The 21,867-nt window shown below is 42.5% G+C and overlaps 11 protein-coding genes across 11 annotated transcripts; 5 read left to right on the forward strand and 6 right to left on the reverse strand.

Annotated features, from left to right (window-relative positions):
- Positions 1-46: 46 nt before the first annotated feature.
- Positions 47-5,026, reverse strand: SS1G_06882 (hypothetical protein; the record flags this gene model as incomplete). Its single annotated transcript, XM_001592591.1, has 6 exons — positions 47-138; positions 198-2,703; positions 2,750-3,244; positions 3,291-3,386; positions 3,444-4,880; positions 4,973-5,026. 6 exons carry the CDS (start codon positions 5,024-5,026, stop codon positions 47-49), a joined length of 4,680 nt encoding a protein of 1,559 aa, XP_001592641.1.
- An 891-nt stretch (positions 5,027-5,917) lies between these two features.
- On the forward strand, positions 5,918-6,934 carry SS1G_06883 (mitochondrial 2-oxodicarboxylate; the record flags this gene model as incomplete). The annotated part of the gene is made up of 4 exons (XM_001592592.1): positions 5,918-5,919; positions 5,980-6,009; positions 6,075-6,155; positions 6,220-6,934. Coding segments are annotated over 4 exons (828 nt in total).
- A 557-nt stretch (positions 6,935-7,491) lies between these two features.
- On the reverse strand, positions 7,492-10,522 carry SS1G_06884 (hypothetical protein; the record flags this gene model as incomplete). Its single annotated transcript, XM_001592593.1, has 3 exons — positions 7,492-8,987; positions 9,037-9,874; positions 9,923-10,522. The coding sequence occupies 3 exons, from the start codon at positions 10,520-10,522 to the stop codon at positions 7,492-7,494; spliced, it is 2,934 nt and encodes a 977-aa protein (XP_001592643.1).
- Positions 10,523-11,087: 565 nt separating this feature from the next.
- On the forward strand, positions 11,088-12,373 carry SS1G_06885 (branched-chain-amino-acid aminotransferase; the record flags this gene model as incomplete). The annotated part of the gene is made up of 2 exons (XM_001592594.1): positions 11,088-11,310; positions 11,361-12,373. The coding sequence occupies 2 exons, from the start codon at positions 11,088-11,090 to the stop codon at positions 12,371-12,373; spliced, it is 1,236 nt and encodes a 411-aa protein (XP_001592644.1).
- Positions 12,374-12,885: 512 nt separating this feature from the next.
- On the reverse strand, positions 12,886-13,459 carry SS1G_06886 (hypothetical protein; the record flags this gene model as incomplete). Its single annotated transcript, XM_001592595.1, has 2 exons — positions 12,886-12,967; positions 13,194-13,459. 2 exons carry the CDS (start codon positions 13,457-13,459, stop codon positions 12,886-12,888), a joined length of 348 nt encoding a protein of 115 aa, XP_001592645.1.
- A 1,099-nt stretch (positions 13,460-14,558) lies between these two features.
- On the forward strand, positions 14,559-14,747 carry SS1G_06887 (predicted protein; the record flags this gene model as incomplete). Its single annotated transcript, XM_001592596.1, has 1 exon — positions 14,559-14,747. One exon carries the CDS (start codon positions 14,559-14,561, stop codon positions 14,745-14,747), a length of 189 nt encoding a protein of 62 aa, XP_001592646.1.
- Positions 14,748-15,297: 550 nt separating this feature from the next.
- On the reverse strand, positions 15,298-15,474 carry SS1G_06888 (predicted protein; the record flags this gene model as incomplete). Its single annotated transcript, XM_001592597.1, has 1 exon — positions 15,298-15,474. One exon carries the CDS (start codon positions 15,472-15,474, stop codon positions 15,298-15,300), a length of 177 nt encoding a protein of 58 aa, XP_001592647.1.
- Positions 15,475-17,170: 1,696 nt separating this feature from the next.
- Positions 17,171-18,017, forward strand: SS1G_06889 (predicted protein; the record flags this gene model as incomplete). The annotated part of the gene is made up of 3 exons (XM_001592598.1): positions 17,171-17,214; positions 17,517-17,553; positions 17,829-18,017. 3 exons carry the CDS (start codon positions 17,171-17,173, stop codon positions 18,015-18,017), a joined length of 270 nt encoding a protein of 89 aa, XP_001592648.1.
- An 884-nt stretch (positions 18,018-18,901) lies between these two features.
- SS1G_06890 (predicted protein) lies at positions 18,902-19,909 on the reverse strand (the record flags this gene model as incomplete). The annotated part of the gene is made up of 4 exons (XM_001592599.1): positions 18,902-19,462; positions 19,516-19,622; positions 19,676-19,747; positions 19,795-19,909. 4 exons carry the CDS (start codon positions 19,907-19,909, stop codon positions 18,902-18,904), a joined length of 855 nt encoding a protein of 284 aa, XP_001592649.1.
- Positions 19,910-20,396: 487 nt separating this feature from the next.
- On the reverse strand, positions 20,397-21,094 carry SS1G_06891 (predicted protein; the record flags this gene model as incomplete). Its single annotated transcript, XM_001592600.1, has 2 exons — positions 20,397-20,443; positions 20,878-21,094. 2 exons carry the CDS (start codon positions 21,092-21,094, stop codon positions 20,397-20,399), a joined length of 264 nt encoding a protein of 87 aa, XP_001592650.1.
- Positions 21,095-21,107: 13 nt separating this feature from the next.
- Positions 21,108-21,508, forward strand: SS1G_06892 (predicted protein; the record flags this gene model as incomplete). The annotated part of the gene is made up of 2 exons (XM_001592601.1): positions 21,108-21,240; positions 21,417-21,508. 2 exons carry the CDS (start codon positions 21,108-21,110, stop codon positions 21,506-21,508), a joined length of 225 nt encoding a protein of 74 aa, XP_001592651.1.
- Between the last annotated feature and the right edge of the window lie 359 nt (positions 21,509-21,867).

The following is a 21,867-nucleotide window of genomic DNA, read 5'->3' on the forward strand; positions in this document are numbered from 1 at the left end:
CTCAGCTTCACCCTCACCACTCTCTCCCCCACCCTTCCCACACCCCTCATCCCCCACCCCAACCCACTGCGACAAACTCCCCACTCCCACACTCCCCTGCGTCAAACCACCTCCCCCCTCCCAAAAATGCCCCAAGAACTGTTCCTCCCTCAACCCATAAACCCACATCCTCTCCTCCATCAACTTAACAAACCTACAAACCATCTCTTCCTTCTTCTCACCCTGAACTTCCCTCCTCTCTGAGCTTCCTTTCAAAGTACCTCTACTACCTACCACTAATAACTTTGTTTTCGCTCTTGTAAATGCTACATTTATTCTCCTCCAATCTTTGAGCAATTCACCTATATTTCCCGCTTCGTTACTACGTACTAAACTTAGGATAGTAACTTCTTTATCTCTTCCTTGAAAGCGATCTGCCGTGTGCATTTCTACGCCTTTGGCGGTACGGAGACTATCTTTTAGTAAAGCTAATTGAGAGCGATAATGCGTCATTACTCCTATTTCTGTAGGATCGACACCGACGGATATGAGAGAAGTGACGAGTTGAGTGACGATTTTAGCTTCCACATCATTGACTGTTCGATTTCCCTTTTCGCTTTCTCGAGCTATTTCTCCGAGTCCATCTGTGTCCACAAATGCGACGGTAACATCTGGATCTAATAGATCTCTCAACCAACATCTCCCTTTTTTGGGTTCGAGACAGATGGATTTCTGAGTACTATGTAGAATACTGCTGGGAGTATGATGATGTGCTTTAAGCGCATCCATCTCAGGGATGATGATTTTTCGAGTAGCTACGGATTCGCTACCGCATTTAAGACGACCATTATAGATGAGTGTATTGGAGAGAGCCATTACATCTGCATTCATACGGTATTGATGTTCGAGATAGACAACGCTTTGAGGATGAGCATCGGAGAGATATTTGAAGAGAGAAATATCTAAACCACCTTTTCTGGCTTCTTCATCTTTGACTAATGGTGGAAGTTGGTTATGATCTCCAACAAGAATGAATGTACGTGCGAGACGAATAGGACCGACACAAACGGGAAGTGTAATTTGAGAAGCCTCGTCTACTATGCAATAGTCGAATGTCCGTTCGTTGAAAATAGGATGATTAATACCGAGACAACTAGTAGCAATAATTGGTGTACCATGCCAGACACTTCGAATCTCTTCCATAGTTTCTTTAGGATCAATGGCAAGTTTGGCAAATTCTTGAACATCAGGGTGAATTTTCGCTTTCGCACCTAAACGCAAGATAGGAATCGAGTCATCACGAAGTTTGAGAAGAATATTGTCCACAGCTGTATGAGTATAGGAAGTCAAAAGAACCGATTTTCCCTGTGATACAAGAGCTCGAATAATATGAGCAATGGTTGTAGTCTTTCCTGTACCAGGCATACCAAGTACAAGCGCATAATCTTGTGCCGACATGACTTTTTCAATAGCACGACGTTGATCTACATTTATAGACGAGCGATCTTTAAGTGTGTATTGTGTTGAATGTGGTTTGAAACGAGGAGCATTAAGATCGACGACCAGACCTCGAATTTCTCGTGATCCAAAAGGTCCCTCTGTCATTATTTGAATGAGATTATTTCGAACGGTAGCAAGGCCATTACTGAATTCATCCTTATCGAGTCTGTAAAGAATTGGGTCCTCCTTGATTTTACCAATGGAATCCGCCGGTGTGGACCCTTCAGCTGCCACTTCCATAATACTAGCGAAAACCTGATTATTAGTCTCGTCAAATCCAGGTTGTCTGATGCGAGCATTATGTAAACGACGATCAACTGCAACTGTGATCCTATTTTTCCGTACGTTGGTAACATAACCTTTGGCGAGGGCAAAATGACCTTTTTCATCTGAGATGACGATTGGTTCTCCTACAATTATTTGCGAATCCATGAAGGAGAATCCTGGTGTTGTTGAGTTTTTTGGTTTGATCATAGTGTATCGATAGCGATTAATCTTTTCATTGTTGAGGTCTTCGTATGCTGATCCTTCTTCAATGACAACATTGGAAAAACATCGACCAAGCTTCTCTCGTTCCGAGCTAAGCATAGTCCATAACTCTCGACGAAATTTCAAGGAATCCTTTTCTTCCTTCGTAAGGAGATCATCCCATTTGAGAAAGAACTCTTTATGCTTCGGGGTAAGATGTTTGACCACTTCATCAAACTTTTCCTTCATGCCACTTGTCTCACCATTTCCATCATCAGCCAGCTTGTGATAAATGAAGCATGTATTCTTGGCATAACACCTTCCACACATATTCTCTTTCTTAAGCATAGGCGGAAGTTGGGCATTCTTTTCTCGGACAAAACAAGCCAGTTCATTCCTCTGCATGATCATATGGCGAAGTTCGTGACGAATAGCGGGAATTCTAATAGTCTCTGACGTTTCCATGTAGTACAAAATACCATAAGCGATTTCAACATCATATCGATCAGATATGAGGAGATTGTAGAGTGCAGTTTGCGCTCGGTTGGCTATACTGGGATTCTTGCCTGTTTTGACCTCAAGAGGTGCAGTAAGGGTTCTTTCCCCTTTCTCATCTCTCATAGTGATCTGTACCGTAGCATCGATATTGCCTTTCAAACCATACATTGGAGACCAGACGTGCTCTTCAACATCGAGGAGGTTGCTGACACACATAGCCACGCTATCACCATTGCTAGCTTTTACTAGAGCTTCAGGCTAAGGAAATTAGTATATAGAGTGAAGAACGGTCTGGTTTACTTACTTTCGGTTGAGATGACACAAACAATTCCGCCCATGCTTGTAATTCTCCCATCTTACTATGTAGATATTCCACAGCCTGGGGTATTTCAACCTTGATTACATACAAATCCTCAAGATGTCTCTGAGCAAGCTTGTCAATGAGCTCACCTAAAAACCTTGTGTCCCATCGATTAGCAAGCATTGCAGCCTGAAAAATTTCATGAAGAATCGTTCCATAAAGCATCGCTGGAGATGCTTCACCAGTAGCTTTGACTCTATCTTGGAGAACAGCACGACGAGTACATCCAAAAGAATCTGCTACAACAAGCGCAGAGATAAGATGATCCGGATGAAGAATGATCAAACCAGAGTTATCATCTATGATGCAGATTCCCTGCGAGTCGAATTTGCCAATGATATGAACAAAGGCTTTCATAGTCACAGGAGTATCAATCCACGTGCCTCGGAGGTGAACCATTCTTTTAACTTTGGAACGCTCAGGTTGAAGAAAAAGTATCTTGGGCTGGTTAGTCAAATCAAGACAAGAAGTTAAGAATTTTTACCTTTTCTGGTTGCAATCTACCATTAACACCTTCATATTGATTATTGTCTATCATAGTGACAAGATATCTTTGAATTGCGCGAACTTTTTCCATAGACTAGACATTTCTTAGCATTGAATAAATAATATATTGCTATGACTTTTTCGGACGTACAGGCATTAAGCTATTTGCCGATGGCTTAAGTGACTGAGTTGCTGCTATCTCCGCAGCAGTAAAATCTGAATCGTCTATATTGTCACCAAATTCATCATCGGACTCTTCCTTAGCTGCTGCGCCTCTAGGCCTTGATGGTGGAAGCTCTACATTATCTACTGGAACTGATCCAGCAAAAGCAGCATCAAAATCATCATCATCCAAGCCCTCGCCAAATTCATCGCTACTATCGTCATCAACTACTTTCGAAGTGGTGGGGATTCTCGAGACATTTGGAGGTTTATGCGTAGAGTAAGTTTTTGGCTTAGTGGGCGGTTGATGTTTTTTAAGTGGAGGTAGTGGTCGTGACTTCGAAGCAGGAGGAGCTTGACTTTGCGACTCGATAGCCGAAAGTATCATCCCACCAATTTCATCAAGACCATCATCAGAACCATAATCCGACTCGGAAGTAGAAGGTCTCTTTGGGCTCAGCAGAGGAGCAGCGGAGTCGGCATTTCTGATTGGTGATGACGGCGGTTCAAGTCTCCTTTTCAGAGGCGATGTCCTCCTCTCAGTTCCCTTTTGCCCTAATGGAGAGCTCAATCCTTCATGAAATAGTCCTTTGTTAGGAAGAGGTGATGAGCTCGAAGGACCACTAGAAAAATCCTTTGGCTTATAATCTTCCTGCAGTCGCCTCATCAAACCAGGGGTATCAATATCTCTATTTTTTCCTATCCTATTCGGTTGATGTCTCTTTGGATTTAATGGATTACCAAGACTCCTTGATCGAGTCAATCCTCTAAGTGCATTGCCATCTTTCAATGATTGCGGAGACGCATTGTCCATAATCCGCGAAAGTTTATGGTCCTTCTGAGTTACTCTCATCCACACTTCAACCTCCGGCCCCGGTCGTGGTCGTGAATCTGCTTGCGATGAGCGACCCAATATAGGTGAAGAACTCTGTGCTCTATGAAACTCGACATCGCCTCTCTTTCTCTTTCCCAGATTGCTAGTTCGCGGGTCAGGTAACTGTTGACTATCTTTGTTTGTATCCCAAATTATACGATCGTCAGGTGATATTGCTTTGAATGGTCGTTTGAAATCGGTGTTTTGTGTGGGATCAAACCCCATTGATGGGGTGGAAGGTGCATCTGCAGGCTCCTCAAGGGAGACATCTTCTTCTACAGAAGTCTTTCCATCTTTTGATGAACTTTGTCGCCTCTTCTTCGATGGTGTGGCGGTCCGGCTATCTGCCTCCGATGACACCAAATTTATAACTTCTTTCGCATCATCCTTCTTCCCGGTTTGTTCTCGGTATTGAAAATTGTTGAGTATATTCTTAGTAGTGGTTGAGACAGGAATGGGTGGCTTTTCTGCGAGTGGTTTTGCGGGAACTTTGGGCTTTTGCTTTTGCTGTGGGCTTTCATAATTCTTATTTCTCTGCCATTGTGGCCGTGACTGTGTTCAATTAGCTTCTATTAGTTCATAAAATGGTTATCTGCTTGTATGCCGAGTTATACAAGAGTAGGTGCGTAGATTGATGTACATACATTATTCTCTTTTCCAGAATGATTGGTCTCAGAGAAGGACTTTTGAAGAGGCATCATATCTTCACCAAATATGAATTGGGATAGTACATGAGAGATGGTGTTTTATGGAGTGTAGCAAGCAATATGAAAATAATTTGAATAAACCAAAAGTTTATGTGAAGATTAATGTTAAGGTTAATGTTATTAATCTCAGTGGGATGATTAGTTCTTGCAGTTTGTGGAGTAGATAACAATATAGTAGCAGTATAGTAAGTAGAGTAGTTACTAGGTACCTCGTTATACGCGATTTCGCGACCTGGAACGCGCTTTCCCTTTTCTCCATATCATTAGCGTGTTTTGTTTTGATTCTTTCCTATCAGTCAGTCCAAGCAAGTTCCCCTCCAAATTTATTAGTAAGCATGAAGCCCACTCACAGCTCATCCCCTGTCTGACATATACCGTGCTGCTTTCTGTTCTCCGATCGTCGGCTATAAGTGGAGAAGAATAGCGGAAGAGCTTAAAGCCCCAATATTTCCGGGGTTGATGATTGATTGATAAGAAAGTTGTCGCACAGAGCAAATAATTATTTCTCTGCCAGGTCAGATAGATAGCTTGATTCTACATACGAGTAGATAGATACTAGATATTTAGAAAATTCAAGGTATGTTACACCACAACGACTTTTCACACATAACAATAATCTTCCACAGGATTTACTTACTCCATTCATCTCTAACCTGTTAATAGCATCAATCGCAATCATGTCCACCGAAAAGCCTCTTCCATTCGTTTACCAGTTCGCAGCTGGTACGTGGACCCCTCATCCCATTTCTTGAAATTGATTCTTACAAACACTTTCTAGGTGCCATTGCTGGTGTATCTGAAGTGAGTTCCTTCTGCTGCATATCCTGCGAAACTTGCGGAACGTGAGAACTAATTTGGATGAAATTGCGATAGATTCTTGTTATGTAAGTGTCCTCCGTGAGAAGACAAGCAATTGCTAGTGCACATACTAATAACTCATACAGGTACCCGTTAGATGTCGTAAAGACTAGAGTGTGAGTCCGATTTTCTCTACTTTCCATATACCAGTACATAAAACAGAATACTGACCAGAAAATAGACAACTGCAAACTAGTTCCGCTGGACCGGATGGATACAATGGCATGGTGGATTGCTTCAGAAAGATCATTAAGAATGAAGGGTATGTTATTCTAGAATGCCCTTCCTCTCGCAGCGGACGACATGTACTGACACTCCGCCCAAAGTATCTCACGATTATATCGCGGAATCGAAGCCCCAATCCTAATGGAAGCGCCCAAACGTGCCACCAAATTCGCAGCCAACGAATCATGGGGAAAATTCTACCGCGACATATTCGGCGTCGCCAAACAAAACCAATCCCTCGCCATTCTCACCGGAGCCACCGCTGGAGCAACCGAATCATTCGTAGTCGTCCCGTTCGAACTCGTCAAAATCCGTCTACAAGATCGCGCCTCCGCTGGAAAATACTCCGGAATGGTAGACTGCGTGAGCAAAATTGTGAAAGCCGAGGGACCATTAGCTCTGTACAACGGACTAGAAAGTACAATGTGGAGACACATTTTATGGAACGCCGGATACTTTGGCTGTATCTTCCAAGTCAAGGCACTAATGCCCCAACCCGACAACAAGAAGCAGGAAATGCTAGTCAACATGATATCGGGAGCAATCGGTGGAACCACCGGTACAATCCTCAACACGCCCATGGATGTCGTTAAATCGCGCATTCAAAATAGTCCCAAGGTAGCCGGCTTAGCACCAAAATACAACTGGGCCTGGCCAGCTCTCGGAACCGTCATGAAGGAAGAAGGTTTCGCTGCACTCTACAAAGGATTCTTACCCAAGGTCCTCAGATTAGGACCCGGTGGTGGTATTTTACTCGTTGTCTTTACTGGAGTCACTGATTTCTTCAGGAAAATGCGCGAGGAGAAGGGATTGTAGATTTCTCCATTTGGTCGTGGGAGAAGGATAGATAGATAAAGAAAGAAAGAAAGATGTGAAGTACCCAATTTTATCCTTGTATATATCATTTGAATAAAAGCGTGGGAAAAGATTCAGAGAGCATAACGAGGAATTCAAGATTCAAATAGATATCATGCAATATAGATTAAGCGTTCATCATGAAAATCACATATTTCTTTTCTCGAAAGCATAAGATAATTAATTATGACTTGCTGAATTAACTCGCACGCTCGCTCGCTCGCTCGCTGGCTATCTATCCATTTCCTCCCTTCCCACTAGGTATATATGTACTTTTAGACTCGAAACTCCATCGGCTCCCATTTTCTTTTCAGGCCGCGCTCCAAAGACTTTCAATTGTCCCTTTTTCCCTCACTCATTTCATTCCAAAGTCGCATCATGCACCTGACCCAGCTCTTCCCCATTCCCTTCCCCCAACCCTGACCCTGAGTCCTATTAACCCCCATTCCCCTCGACTTCCTTGCCTAAATTTCACCAACTCATTCGTATTCAAACCCTGTTACTTCACTAATCGCAGCTCATAGCAAACTCTCATAAGCATCCAATCCACTTTTCTTCTGCTGTTGTTGTTGCTGCGGCTGTTGCTGCTGCACAACCGGTCTCTGTTGCCCCATCCCCATGCCTCCCATCCCCATCCTCTGCCCACCACTACTAGCACCCCCAAACGCACTATAATTACTTCCTCCCCCCATGCTCGCACTAGGTGGCGGCGGCAATGAGAAACTCGAAAAAGAACTCGAGGCGCTCTGGGAACTGTTTAATGCGGGTCTTGCTTGATTCATTTGATTCATGGAGAGTGAAGACATGGAGTTGGTCATGTTGCTCATTGAGGATAAAGAGGGATTGGAAGGAGGCGGCGAGATGGATGAAAGAGATGAGGTTGTCGGGTTTGAGCCCCACGGGTTGGGGGTTGAGGACGAAGCGGCGGTGTTCCAGTTTATGGAAGAAGTGGTAGATTTAGGTGGCGGGAATGCGGATTGGGTTTTGGAGAAGGAGGACTGAGGTTGGGAAAACGATGATTGAGGTTGTATTGGATTTGAGTAGTTAGATTGGGGCTGAAGTGGTTGTGAGAATTGGGTAGCTGATGGTGTTAGAGCACCAAAGCTAGACAGATCGGGTGTGACTGTGCGTGATGTGGTGTTTTGTGATGTACGAAGAACATTATTAATAGAGTTAGAAGGGAATGTAGGCGCTGTGGGTGATGGAGTAGACCACGAAAAGGCAACTGGTTTGGGTTGTGTCGACGACTGAGATTGCTGAATACCGGCACTCGGTGGGTTAGCGTCCCAGCCGGAATCTAACGGGTTGCTGGATGATGGTGCACCAATTCCGCCTTTAACTAGTCGCTCGAAATCCATTTCGGGGTCATCAGATCCCAATGCCGATGGAAACGCTGATGCGGCGCCAAACGACATGAAGTCATCAGTTCCGTTTGCCCTTCCGCCGTTGATACCGGACAGCTCTTGCAGCTTCTTTGTTTGCTCAGACTCGACCCGAACAGATAAGCTTTTGATAAGCTCCATGAAAGATTGGAACTGCTGTAAGTTTAGTAGTGGACCCAAACTCATATTCCATAGAATGGGAAGAATATCCATGGCAACGAATTCCGCGTCGGCTATAGTGCCTATCTGTCTAAGGACATTCAGTGCAGCGACCGCAACAGCAGGTTCTTTCGTTTTGATTGCTCGAATTAGTGGTACAATCTTCTCCTGCATGGTATATTTGTCAAGAGGAGTTGATGTGTTCTTCTTGGCGCCGCCAATGCCGTCAAGGCCGTCATTGCTAGAGGCTGGATTATTTGAGCCACCACAAAGAACTACGAAAGCTTCTAAACCTCGAACTTTGATTCCCAGACTACTAGTCTTCGTAAATACGGAAGCAATAACTGGGAAGAGTTCATTCTTGATTGTGGAAAAATCAAGAAGAGGTAGAACAACATTCAGGCTTCGCAGTGCAGCATCTACAAGAGCGTGTGTTGGTGAATCTATCGAGATTGCTACAATGGGCAAGATATCTAAGGCAATTAGCACACAAAATATGTCTATTCAGTAGAAATACCTTACCTTCTTTAAATTCTTTACCTGAGCAGTTAACAGATATTACTTGAATATGCTCCAGCAGTACCATCAAACCAGCCTCCTTTGCGGCATCACGTTCAGTGGGAGGTTTGGGGTTATTCAAAAATATCTCCTTGAGCCTAGGCATGATCTTTTCGGTGAACGGCCGTCTTGACGTGGGCAATAATTCGATAATTTTGAAAATATTTTGTAAAATTAATGAGATCAACTCTCGGTCTTTCATCTCTTCTAATAAAGCCGGTAAAACCTTTTTCTCCATAACACTTTTTGGAAATGAGGGTAACACCCTTAACAAACCACGCATGAATTGAGCCTTTTCATTAGGTGTCTTTGCCGGTAGAGAGTCCAAGAATCGAATGGTAGATATTAGAATGTTATCAAAGTAGGCACTTTGCTGGAATTCTTTTGCGGTCATACGTTGCGCTGGACGTCTAGTTATCAATCGTGGTAGTACTTCTCCAGTCATATCTCTTGGCAAAGATTTTTTGCACATGAAGGAATTGCTGGATGAGGGTATAGTAGAAGAAGAGGTAAATAGTCTTTTGTAGCCAGAAATGCTGTTATTAGATTCCAGTGGTGAAGTATGGGGCGAATTATAAAGGGCGATAATGAGAAGACCTAATGAGAACATGTCTGCTGCAACATTTAAATTCGAGTCTAGGACAAAGTCGGGGGAGCAATAGTCGAGGTTGATTTGAACAGAACGAGGTAGTCGAGGGTCGATGTTCAGAACCTCAGAAAGGTTGATAGGTTGCACCGAAGTAGCTTTGGTCGAATTGTCTGGCGGACTACAAAAGCTAAGTCCACTAATTTTCCAGTCGGACTATAAATAATCAGTCGAAGTAGATACACAGATGCACATGAAGCTCACCTTGGCATTCACAAACACAGCATCAGGCGTTAGGTTCCCATGTACAAGACCAGCATTATCATGTAAAAACTCCAATGCTTTGCTGATCTGTAGAAGACCCTTTTGTATTTCCAGTTCATCTATTTCAACCTCTCTCCTCCGTCTGCCACCTTCCGAATCCTCGGTGACATATCGACTGGTACGTCCGCCAATGCCACCAGCCCTTTCTTGTTCGTCTTTCTCCTGCAGTAGCCCGGACAATGAGGCCGTCACAGTCTCGGTCGCAAATTGTAAGCCTCCACCCCTCGTTTCCTCAACTGGCTCGACCAATTCCAAGATACTGGGATGCCGCAGTCTTGCCAATGATGAAGCTTCTTTCTTTAATCTTTCAATTACATCCTCAGTCGCACGTTTCATCGAGGACGCACTCGACCGTCCCAGGGATCCAGCATGTGCATCTAAAGATTTGCGATCAAGGACAAAGACTGAGGCAGTCTTTCCGGTTGATTTCTTCTTCGCATCGTATATCTTCCATGGTCCGGAATATGAACTTGGGGTAGATGATACTGAGTAATTCGAATTTATATTCGAAGTGAAGGATTTCAACGCGGAACTAAACATCTTCGCAACTCTCCTCCCACCAACACTGGCGCTTCGAAAGATTGTCCGAACTCACTGCACATGAAACCTAAAGCCTGGATAATTATACTTAAAGAAGCTGATAATTACCAATATGATCTTGGTAAAGTAACTGTTGCAATTCTTGATAAACTTTTGTACTTTGCGCAATAAGTTTAGTGTTGATCTGCCAGTTTGTTCTAGTGTACCAAAAGCGTAAGCCTTGTCAAGCAAAGGGACATCTTAGCTTGGAATTTGGCGTGGCCTCTCAAAAACACAACAAGGCTTCAGCTTGTGAGATCCAGGGATGTGTCGCTTACATAAGGCTGCATGAAGTGGAAATGTTATCTCATCTAATCCTTGAAATCTTATGGGACAATTATGACTCCGCGATTCGGAGCCGGATGTGGTCACAGCATTTAATTTTATTTGGACCCTTTGAATTGACTTGTTAACTCCAGAGACTATTTCAAAGCATACGTGGGATCTTAGGCATTTAAGAAGCTCAAGTTTCCCAGACCGATACTTCGAGGTTCATTCCAACTTTTTATACTTGAATTTGGTCAAAATGCTTCGTCAATTGTTCCCAAGAGGGGCGGCTTTCGCGAAACCAAGCTCCAGAGTGTTAAGACGGTGGGAGGCTTCGTCGAGATTATACAGCATACAAGCAGAAGCTGCTTCGACAATAAAGCTACAAGATATCGACCCTACCAAGTTAACTATAACCAAAAACACTACTCCCAGTGAACTACTTCCTCCAAATGAATTGGTCTTTGGAAGATCGTTTACAGGCAAGCTCATCTGATAACTGTTCACAACTCCAATTGCTGACCGCTCATAGATCATATGCTTAGCATTGAATGGACAGCTTCTGAAGGATGGTTACCCGCACGTATAACACCTTACCAAAACCTTTCTCTCGATCCCGCCTCTTGCGTTTTCCATTATGCGTTCGAATGTTTCGAGGGAATGAAAGCATACAAGGATAAAAGCGGAAATGTACGGTTGTTCAGACCTACTAAGAATATGGAGCGAATGAACAAATCTTCAGCTCGTATCGCCCTGCCAACTTTCGATCAATCGGCTTTGATTGAGTTGATATCGAAATTCGTTGCTATGGAGAAACGATTCATCCCAGATGCTAGAGGATATTCACTATACCTAAGACCGACTATGATTGGAACACAAAGAACATTGGGTGTTGGTCCACCAGGATCTGCGTTACTGTATGTTATTGCTTCTCCAGTTGGACCATACTATCCTACTGGATTCAAGGCCATATCCTTGGAAGCTACAGATTATGCTGTGAGAGCATGGCCAGGAGGAGTTGGAGACAAGAAACTGGGTGCAAACTATGCTCCATGTATATTACCACAATTAGAGGCTGCTAAGAGGGGATTCCACCAAAATTTATGGTTGTTTGGCGAAGAGGAGTTTGTTACCGAGGTTGGTACCATGAATATGTTTGTGGCTGTCAAGAATAAGGAAGGTCAGAAGGAATTGGTTACTGCTCCATTAGACGGTACCATCTTGGAAGGTGTCACAAGAGACTCTGTTCTGTCTTTAGCTCGGGAGAAGCTTACCAAGGAGGGATGGATAATTTCTGAGCGCAAATATACTATGAAAGAATTATCAGATGCATCGAAGGAAGGAAGATTATTAGAGGCTTTCGGAGCAGGAACAGCAGCTGTTGTTAGTCCAGTGAGAAACATCTCATGGAAGGGCAACTTGGTTGAGTGTGGATTGAGACCAGATCAAGAAGCCGGTGAGATCGCATTGAAGATGAAGGAATGGATAGAGGCGAGACAATATGGCGATGAAGAGCATGAGTGGAGTTATGTTGTACCTAATTAGCGAACTTCTGTGGTGGATGTATATACCTATAGAGTTGGACGAATGAAAAGTGAGCGATAGAATATATATAAGTCATACTTAAAATCATATCTTGAAAGGCTAGTTTCCGAGTGGCTTCGGATGAATTTGCAAATATACGCTTGGTATCGGTGTTGATGAGATCAGGTCCGATATTATCCTTGAGGCCGGTGGAGGCTCCTCCTTTATCAGGGCTAGAGTTCCCACTTCTCACTTGGCTCCTCGAATCCATTTCACAGTGAGCTCATATAGGCGCCCTTTCGTTGCACAAATTTCCTTTAAAGGGGAAGAAAAGAAACTCAATAGCATTCCTTCGCTCTATTAGCACGTATCATATTTCGTGCAACCCGTACATCTTGATATGCATCCAGCAAGATGTCCATCGTCTCCTTCATCAATCCTCGTATTTACAGCTTCTCCCCGTTTCATCTTATCACTCTCCGCCCTTCAGTCTTCGCAAATTCTCCATCGTAAATTGCTCAAATCGTACTGGTCTATGATTTGTCTTCTGGCTCCTTCAAGATCCCTTCGGCTTCTAACCTTCTGCGTGCTTCTTCTAATGCCCATGTTTGTATCCTGTGAATGATAGTTAGCAGTGCTCGGATTTTCGTGTGATTAAATTTCTGTAGAAGCTTTTCTCCCAAACATCTCTTCCAGATTCTTGCCACAACTCCCCTCCACCGCTCTCCCCAAATTCCTCATCTCCCACCTATTCCAAAAACCCTCACTTTCACATCTCCCACCCATCTCCAATACATCCAGAAACTCCCCAACAAAAAAAACAAAAAGAATAAAAACCTACGAAGTATCCGGCTTAACCGCATAACCCACAACCCCAAAAGCACACGCCCCAAAAAATCCATACACCCACAAATTCTCCCATCCCTCCTTCTCCGGCTTCTCTCCCGGCTTCACTCCAAACAACCATCCGGTCGGCGGATCATAATGATCCCCATGATCTGCCGATTTGCGGGCTGCGGTAAAAGATAAATTTCGTGCTGGGTTGAGAACTGGTGTTTGTGTGCGGACGATCGTGCTGGCGCGGGGAATGGCGCGTGTGAAAGACATTTTGGGAAATCTTCGCGATGGGCGGGAAGAAGGTTTGTGATATTGCTGGTTTGGATGGCGGATAGAGGGTGCTGGTGGAGTTGTTTGGGGGTTGGTGTTGGTGACGGTGATGAGGTTGCTGGATTGCTTGATGTGAGTCGGTCGGTAATTTTGCCAAGACGCTATTATTTGTGGTTTCCGCTCCGCCGATTTTGTCTCCTCTCGTTTCCGGTGCTCCTTCTTCCGAAGCTTAACCTTATTTTTCTCATTGTGAAACTTCTCGTAACGATATTCCTACATATCGTCACTTTCGGTATTTAATGTGAATATGAACGCGCTGATTGGCTGATGTTATGAATTTGGACATTGATACCTAAAATTTTAACTATGGTTCAATATTCAAGGTGAATATCAACACCTGTACTCTAATAATCCAAACCGAACAAATCATCACAGGTTCCATATTGTTATCCCAGGGGAGGATAGATATTGAGGTAATCTTACTTCAAGATTTATCTAGACATGATAGGTGTGGCATCCAAGCGAAATATAGACATTGTCGCTCTCATACACAAGATCGACCTGTGTATTTAGCACCCTAAAGTGCAAAAACGTACAGAAGTCTAGCACGTTGTTGTGCCATCAAGTTGATGGCTAGCTTTAATTGTACCACAATAAAAACACTCATAGTTTGGGGTCTGCATCGATTATAGAACAGCAACGGAGTTTGTATTCATAAGAAAGTTCCCTTGGGATATGTTAATCCAACCTCATACCTCTAAACCGTCCTGCTTAGCATTTCGAATTTCCACATTAGTGGTATGACCCTACCACGTTCTGATATTTAACCTCTGCCACGCCTAAACATCGCGATGATCATACCAGATTACTAGATCGCCCGGTTTACCGATCACTCTTCTTTCCAATTCTGCAATTTGGAAGACTTGTGCCGGTCCTTGTTCCACGGTTCCTTTGACAACCGCAAATGAGACAACACAATCATACTGTGATCACGTCTTGACTCAAGACTCTCGAGTCACATTGTGAGGCATGTCTATGTATGTTCTTCAGTGGAGTGTACATATAAGTCATACCCCTCCAGAAGATCTTAAAACACATGATGAACTTCTTAAACTTACCAAAGAAATGCCTTTGGGAAGGTATGATGAGTTTGATGTTTAATCATAATTTCAAGGGTTTCGAAGTTCCAGTAGCTATAGCGGTGGAGTTGACGTTGAGGTATATTTACATCGGTAATATGAATAATCCATGGTCAAGAAAGATGACAGTAATGGATAAAAAGCCATGATGATGACGCATTTTCTCACGGTGAAGCATAATGGAGAAGTTGCTATGAGTATTCAATTGACGTTGACGGCAAATGTAAAATAAATCCGAACAAGCTGACACATAACAGAGAATGATTCAGTTTATGACATTTTCGAGTACCCTGATTTCTCAATAGCTACAGAGAAGTTAGAGCATTCAAAGTCCCCATTATTATCGGGAATCGTGTGGTTTGGGAAGAGAATTTAATCGCGGTAAGAGAGCTAACTTTTTTAATAGATGTGTAACTATACACGCGGCCATTGGAGAAAGGAGGGAACTGGGTTGTGGATTAAAGAGAGGCTCGATTTAGAACTCCTGGAATATTCCGTAAAAACCAGAAGCAAATTCTACATTGTTCTGTTTTTAGTATGGGTTAGGTCTTGTCACTTGTGTATGTAAGGATGGATTGTAACCCTTTTATTGTACTGACCCCTGAAACGGAAGAAGTAGATATCAGCTCCTCGAGAACAGTAGTGACAGCAAAAAGTTCTGCTGCTCAGATGGACTTCAACCATAAACAACATAAATGCTCAAGCCAGACACAACTTAGGGTCAGAGTTCATATTTCTCGAAGTTTGGAATGACAATATATGGCTAACTGGATTGGTCCGCTGGCTTTTGAAGTAGGGAACGTTATCTTCCTCTTCGCCGAGGTTCAGAACAGCCAATTCCTTGAGCGAAGCATACTTTTGATGGATGGAAGACATTATATGCTGCTCTCAAAAAAAGAGCTTGACGAGATTATCTGCAGCACCTGGGTCCACGTTATCCTTTAAAGCGGAAAAACTAGGAGTGAATAGAACTGAGCCCGAACAAGGCAGAAACTAATACGGAAGACCTGTGAATAGATTCACTCACGCATTCTGTCGTGTTTGGGAAAAAGAAGACCACGGAATCTCCTTACGGAGCTATTTAGTGCAGAGGATACCCGTATCAAACGTTCTTTGCTGCAATTAGAGTCAAAGAATCAAGCTTACCTTGCGGTGAAAGCATAGTATTCGGTCGGGCCTCGAAAGAATCGCAGATTTTTGTGCTCCGTCTTTCAATATACGCATTGAGTTATCAAGCAATAATTGGAGGTTTGGGCTGAAAATTCTGTCAATAGTGGGAGCGCGGCGACAGTGAAAATTGGAAATGACAACAACTAGAAGTATAATATCGAACAATATTTCCGCTGAAAAGTTACTCCACGTGGAAGACATCCAGAAGCCCCGTGTAGGACGAATTGGGATAATCACTTAATGTCTTAGGACAGGTAATACGTTCCAGGTTCCTTGTAGCAAGTTGCAGGACTGTCTCTAATCATCAATTTTTTAAATGCTGAAAAGGGGAACCAAGTGGTAGTTTATATATCCCAATCCGATATCAAAAAGTCAAAACCCTGCTACGTACCAACTGCCTCCGTTTGGAATATCTGAATATTTGTATGGGTCATGAACCAGAAACATCATTGACATATCTTTGCTACTTGCTGATTACGGTGAATTTTTCAAGGTAGTTGGAGATTGCGGGCTCTTTTTTCAGGATTGCTATTTAAGGGCCTCCTATTTTCCTCGATGCCACGGTGCATTTTTGGAGAGAACGTTATTGAATCAGATATGAGGAGTAGGAGCAACCAACTAACCAACGTACTTCAATGCTATGGGAATTCTCATTTACTGTCAGATATATATTGAGAGATATATACAGACTAAGTGTCTTACCTAGAGATCTGCATATTTGAAGTGGCAAGATTAAATAACAAAAATGATCGACGTTGAGAATATTTCCAGTTTCTATCTAATATTATGCAATGCTTTGCTGACAGCAACGTGCTACCATCAAGTAATGACAACAAATTAAACAACCAAGACTTCTCATCTAAGCTAAAACTATCAGCCATGAAGTTAAAAATTCCGAGATCCGAAAACAATCCGTTTGCAAAATTCTCACCACTGATAACAGCATACAGAAAATTACTCGTCGACCATGAGAAGCAGTGTCGGACAGACTATTTTTCTCTTCCTGATAAATTTTAATAGCTCATCCAATTTCAGGGTTTTATAGAAAGCCCAGAAGATACTCTCAGATAGAGGTTGAGAGCTCAATGAATTCGACTAAACTAGTGGCATAAGTGGGTTTACAATAGAAGTTAGCGGATAAGTTAGCGCGAAAGAAAGAGCTAAGCTCGTTAAGCGTTTGCGCGGAAAGGTTTGGTTATAAAAGGAGGATTTGTTTAATGATAGATCTAGAGTGTACTATACGGCTGAACAAAGCAGTAGAATATTGTCCGGGTCTCTAGGAATATTGAGATCTGTTATCAGCTGGCTAAGATTTAGTATATAGACGCTTTTTTCGGGGGTTGGATGCGGTTTTGTGGTTGTGATATTAAATTAGATGATGTGGTGATATAGATTAATACGTATGGCAGTGATAACAGGATTCGGTGGTGTGAATTTATCGTCGCCGTGAGTATGGATTAAATATGAGTCTATATCAGAGCTTGATGATTGTTTTAACGAATAAATAAAAGACAAAACACAATAATCGTCCACAAGGAAACTGGTAGCGATGTCACTTCAGGGGTAACCATCTTCTTACTTTGAGATAATAATACAAAATACACTCCAATAACCTCACTTCTCAAGAAGCCAGACTTTTTGAAAGCAATGCATTGGATTATGGTGACCTGAACCATGTAAATTCCGCATTTGAAGTTTTCAGGTTCGTTGTAGTTCACACTAACTGGCTACACCGAAAGTATTTATAGAGAGCATAGAGGTCAACTGAACCTCTTGACTGTAAAAGTAAGTCCGGGCTGAATTTGATGATTCATACTCGAGTATTTGACTCGCGAGTTATGAAGCTAGTTGCTGAAATCCATTGGTTTAAGTATGTGAGGTCCCTGCTGCTGGAGTGCAGGGCACTGAAAAAAGTGTAGGCGAAGGCTTCTTCAGGGCGAATGCCTTGAGTAAAGATGAACGTATTAGAATATTTAGTAGAATCTTGATTATCTAATTTGAAAATTCGTCGTCATGCCTTTGAGTAAGTTCTGTATTAACGCAGAATTCTAACCTGTAAGTTGGGAGACATAAGATGCAGTAAGTATGATTCAGTGACAGCAACGATTCAATTTATTCAGACAACAGATGTTAGCAATAATACTGTCTGTCAAGTGCTTGTTAAGGGTACTTCCGCTGAGGGATTTCCCTCGGATATTCCACCTAAATATGCCAGGCTTCAAATGCACTTATATATATCAACAAATTGATAGCTCCCAGATCAGCTCACTCCTTGGTTATTTACTCGGATCTTTTTAACACTCAATGCATGCTCTTCGTTACATGAGGGAATGAAAACTTATATAGAGAACTATCCAATCCTAAGCCGTAGTGAATGAGATGATATGATTTGAATAATTCAATATGAGCGGAGAAGAGTAGATACTTGCAGGAGATGACGTGCTAATTAATGGAGAAGAGCAAGCTAACTATCTGTGTGAAGATAACCTGTATAAGAAGTATTTAAGGAAAGCAAGATCCTTTCTATATATATTTTAGAAGTAGAGGTATACAACAAAATGGGAAATACCTATACATAAGTAATAATTCAAGGGATTTTTTTCCTACAATGTATAGTCAAAGAATGCTGTAGGGAATTATATTTAAACATTATTACCATGACATATCACAAAACTTTCTCAGTATCTATTCCTAAACCCTGATCGACAATGAGCAAGTCGAGCGGCGATCAAGTTTATTTAAACAACTCAATAAAAAACATAAAAAAGTTAACAAATCTCAGCAAAATGTGTCGTCTCTGTATACGGTTTTCAGAGAAATCGAACCTTTTATACTTCCCCAAGTAGGATAATCGTAAAAATATAAGTAAATATAATAGCGAATAATAAAACATAAAGATGTATTGAATGATATCACTATAAGATAATATAATCTAATCTAATCTACTAGAAACACATATATATATATATGTGTACATCAGGATAATCAACCCAGTTGACCGGTCTCAAACCGCCTGATCCTGATCCTGATCCGATTGTATCTATCTATATATTCCTTCCAACCCAAGACTTTTATAAAAATCTATCTCAACCCCCTCTCTCTATCCCCACACAACACCAACCCAAAGACCAAACTAACTCGTTGGGGAAGGAGCAGCCGCACCTGCAGCACCAAGCCCAGTAGCCTTAGCACTCCCCTTCGAACCCTTCCCCTTCTTTCCTTTCGAACCAGTAGAACCCGGTTTCCTACCAGTCGTAGTTCCACTTGCAGCCGCTGTACCATTTGTAGAAGAAGTACCATTCTTGTTTTTCTTTCTAGATTCTAGGGTTGGATAGTGGCGGAGACCGAGGGTGCTGGGTTCATTTTCGGTTACGGGGCCTGTGGAGATGGCTTTATCTTCTTCTTCTGCTTTGTCTCCTTTGTCTCCCTTGTCTGCTTTGCTAGCTTTGCCAGCTTTGCCAGCTTTGCCAGCTTTGGCTGCTTTGGCTGCTTTGGCTGCAGTTTCATCATCGGAATCTTCGTCGTGGTTGTCATTACTATCGTCGCTGTCTTCGCCACTACCTTTGCCTTTGCCTTTCTTGCCGGTTGAGTCAGTTCCAGTAGACTTGGCTCCTGCTGCGCCGGTGGTCTTTGTTTTTCCGGTGGCTTTTGCCGCTCCGGTGCCTTTGGCCTTTCCGGTGCCTTTTGCGCTTCCCTGGTATTTGTTATTATTGTGTGATGGAATGGAAATATCTGAATTAAACGAACCTTATTGCCCTTTCCCTTGCCCTTCTTGCCAGTTCCGGTAGAAGCTGCACCGCTCGCACCGGCGGTGCCAGTACCCTTTGCCTTTTTATTGTTTATGCCAAAGAGTTCTGTTGCATAATTCAGTATTGCGAAAAGATATGAGAGGGCGGAAGAGACTGACCGGCACTATCAGGCCCATCAGCGACATCTTCGCTGAGTTTATTCTTTGCTGATCGAGCATAGAACTCCAATACTGACGTTGTTAGCTATGTTTGATTTTGTGAGTTATACTTGGCTAACCATTTGGGACTGGTGCTCTAGCAATGAGATCACTCTCGGTTTCTGGCAAAGCTCGAGTGGAAACGAGTGTGGCAGAGATGGCGATGAAAGCCAAGATGGATCTGAAGTTCTTCATGATGATAGATTTATGGCGATGAGCGTCAAGCTGTCGATTTTTATAGCAAAGGCAATGAATGAGGCAGCAACTTATGAATTGTTAGCATTTCTCAGTATTCTGGTTGGATTGGACTGACTTACTTCAAAGACGAGTGAAATGAAGGCGAAGCAATGAAGTGTTGATGTGGGATGAAGAGACAAATAGTGAGGGCTTTACGAGTCTTTTATCATCAAATTCAACAGATTTCTCTGGGATAGACAAAGGTATGTGCTCAAATAAAAATACACATATAAGCTCTAATAAAAACATGTACACTTGGAAACATGCTTGAGATAGAATGCTTAGCGTGTCTGATCTCAATTTATCTGAAAGTTTAATCTGTGACCACAATCTGTCAAACTCAACATCATACCCCGTATGGTAACGATTTTCGAACCAGAACCATGGATTGCGCCATAATTAGAAATAATGGGGACCAGATATATTATCCAAAAGAAGCCTTGCTCTACGAGAAACGGATTTTCTCTGATTCCAACACTTCCGGGGAGGAACCTGCAAGAAAATTCATGGGTAGCTTGGTCCATAGTATAACTCAAGACGAAAAACTCCTTCCAAGCATTAATTATCCCAATAAAGATCCAATGATGCATCTTCACAGTTTGATCTAGAATTCATTTTGTAAGAGTGAAATGATAATCGGCGTCGGATAATTCTGACTCCATTGTATAAGGTTGGAAACACGCGTTTCGAAGCGTCGATTAAGCCATTTTAGCTACAGCCTCAAACCATGACGAAGTGTCAAATGCTTGGATCGCAGCAAAAAGGTCGGAAGTGGAGAATTCCGTGCACAAATGTAGAAAGATAACGGTAGTACAGTATCAAATGATCTATTTCGAGAGAGATCAACGGTATCAAGTTCAATCGTTCGGTATCATCCAATTAATTGAGAAAACCTTCATCCCGAGTCTTATATAGAAGAAACACACCTTGGCATAGCGGGGTTCTTGGCAAATTCCCACTGGGAGTCCATGAACTTTGAAGATGTTCGCTTGGGAGATCATAATCATGATCAAAGCCAGTGTACATAATGAAATTGAGTAAGCCTACTCCATGAGGTGAGTTCTTCAAACTGGATCTTTGCGGTTTTGTGCCAATGCGACGTTTTCGATTGGAATTAGTGATATCCCCTCGTTTAACAACCATTCTGATCGCAGCAATGCCATATTCGCTTTGCAAACGTAAGCGAATAAATGGCACTCAGGAGACAGACTATGGTAGGGTATTTGGGGTGGTTGCTGGCGACTCTATCCAGCCGAGAGCTATCTCCAAAGTAGACAAGATGATCAAAAGTAAGATACATTCATTTTTGGCTTTGGAAGAGTCGAAGATCTTTGGCCATATATCCCGAGTCCCTGAAAGATTGTTGAGAGAAGTGAGAAAGGAATTGAGAAAAATAAATGAACACAGTAACTGAGATATTAGTCGGGTTAATGATCTAATCCTACAAAGTGCCATCTTTCTTCAGATTCCGTTCATCATGACCTTTCCACCGGATATAGTATGGCAGACAAGAATCATGTCGTAAAATACTCCAGTAGATCTCTAATCTTGGCATGAAAAGATAGTCACGATGTGCCAGCCATAATATCGGGAATGCATCTTGAGTGATGATAGACATTGCTGATAATGCGTATAATTTTATTTGCGATGATCAATGAATCTTGATGAAGTTCCTGTTCGTTTGCGACTTCGGTGTTCCGCTTCCGACGATGGCGACATTCATGAGACATCCATTCGTTACCAGTAACTTTGTAATCTTCCCCGCGTCGCTCAGAGTACCATGCATACGTGTCCGAATAAGTACGGCGACAGTATATCAAAATTCAACTCACACAGTGAAAACACGTTGTCGCTTTCATGATAATATTGATGTTGTTGATCAATTTCCTGCATTCAATTGAAAATGTATTTGATTC

Source organism: Sclerotinia sclerotiorum, genomic scaffold (genome assembly GCF_000146945.2).
Source record: "Sclerotinia sclerotiorum 1980 UF-70 scaffold_8 genomic scaffold, whole genome shotgun sequence".
Classification (NCBI taxonomy): domain Eukaryota; kingdom Fungi; phylum Ascomycota; class Leotiomycetes; order Helotiales; family Sclerotiniaceae; genus Sclerotinia; species Sclerotinia sclerotiorum.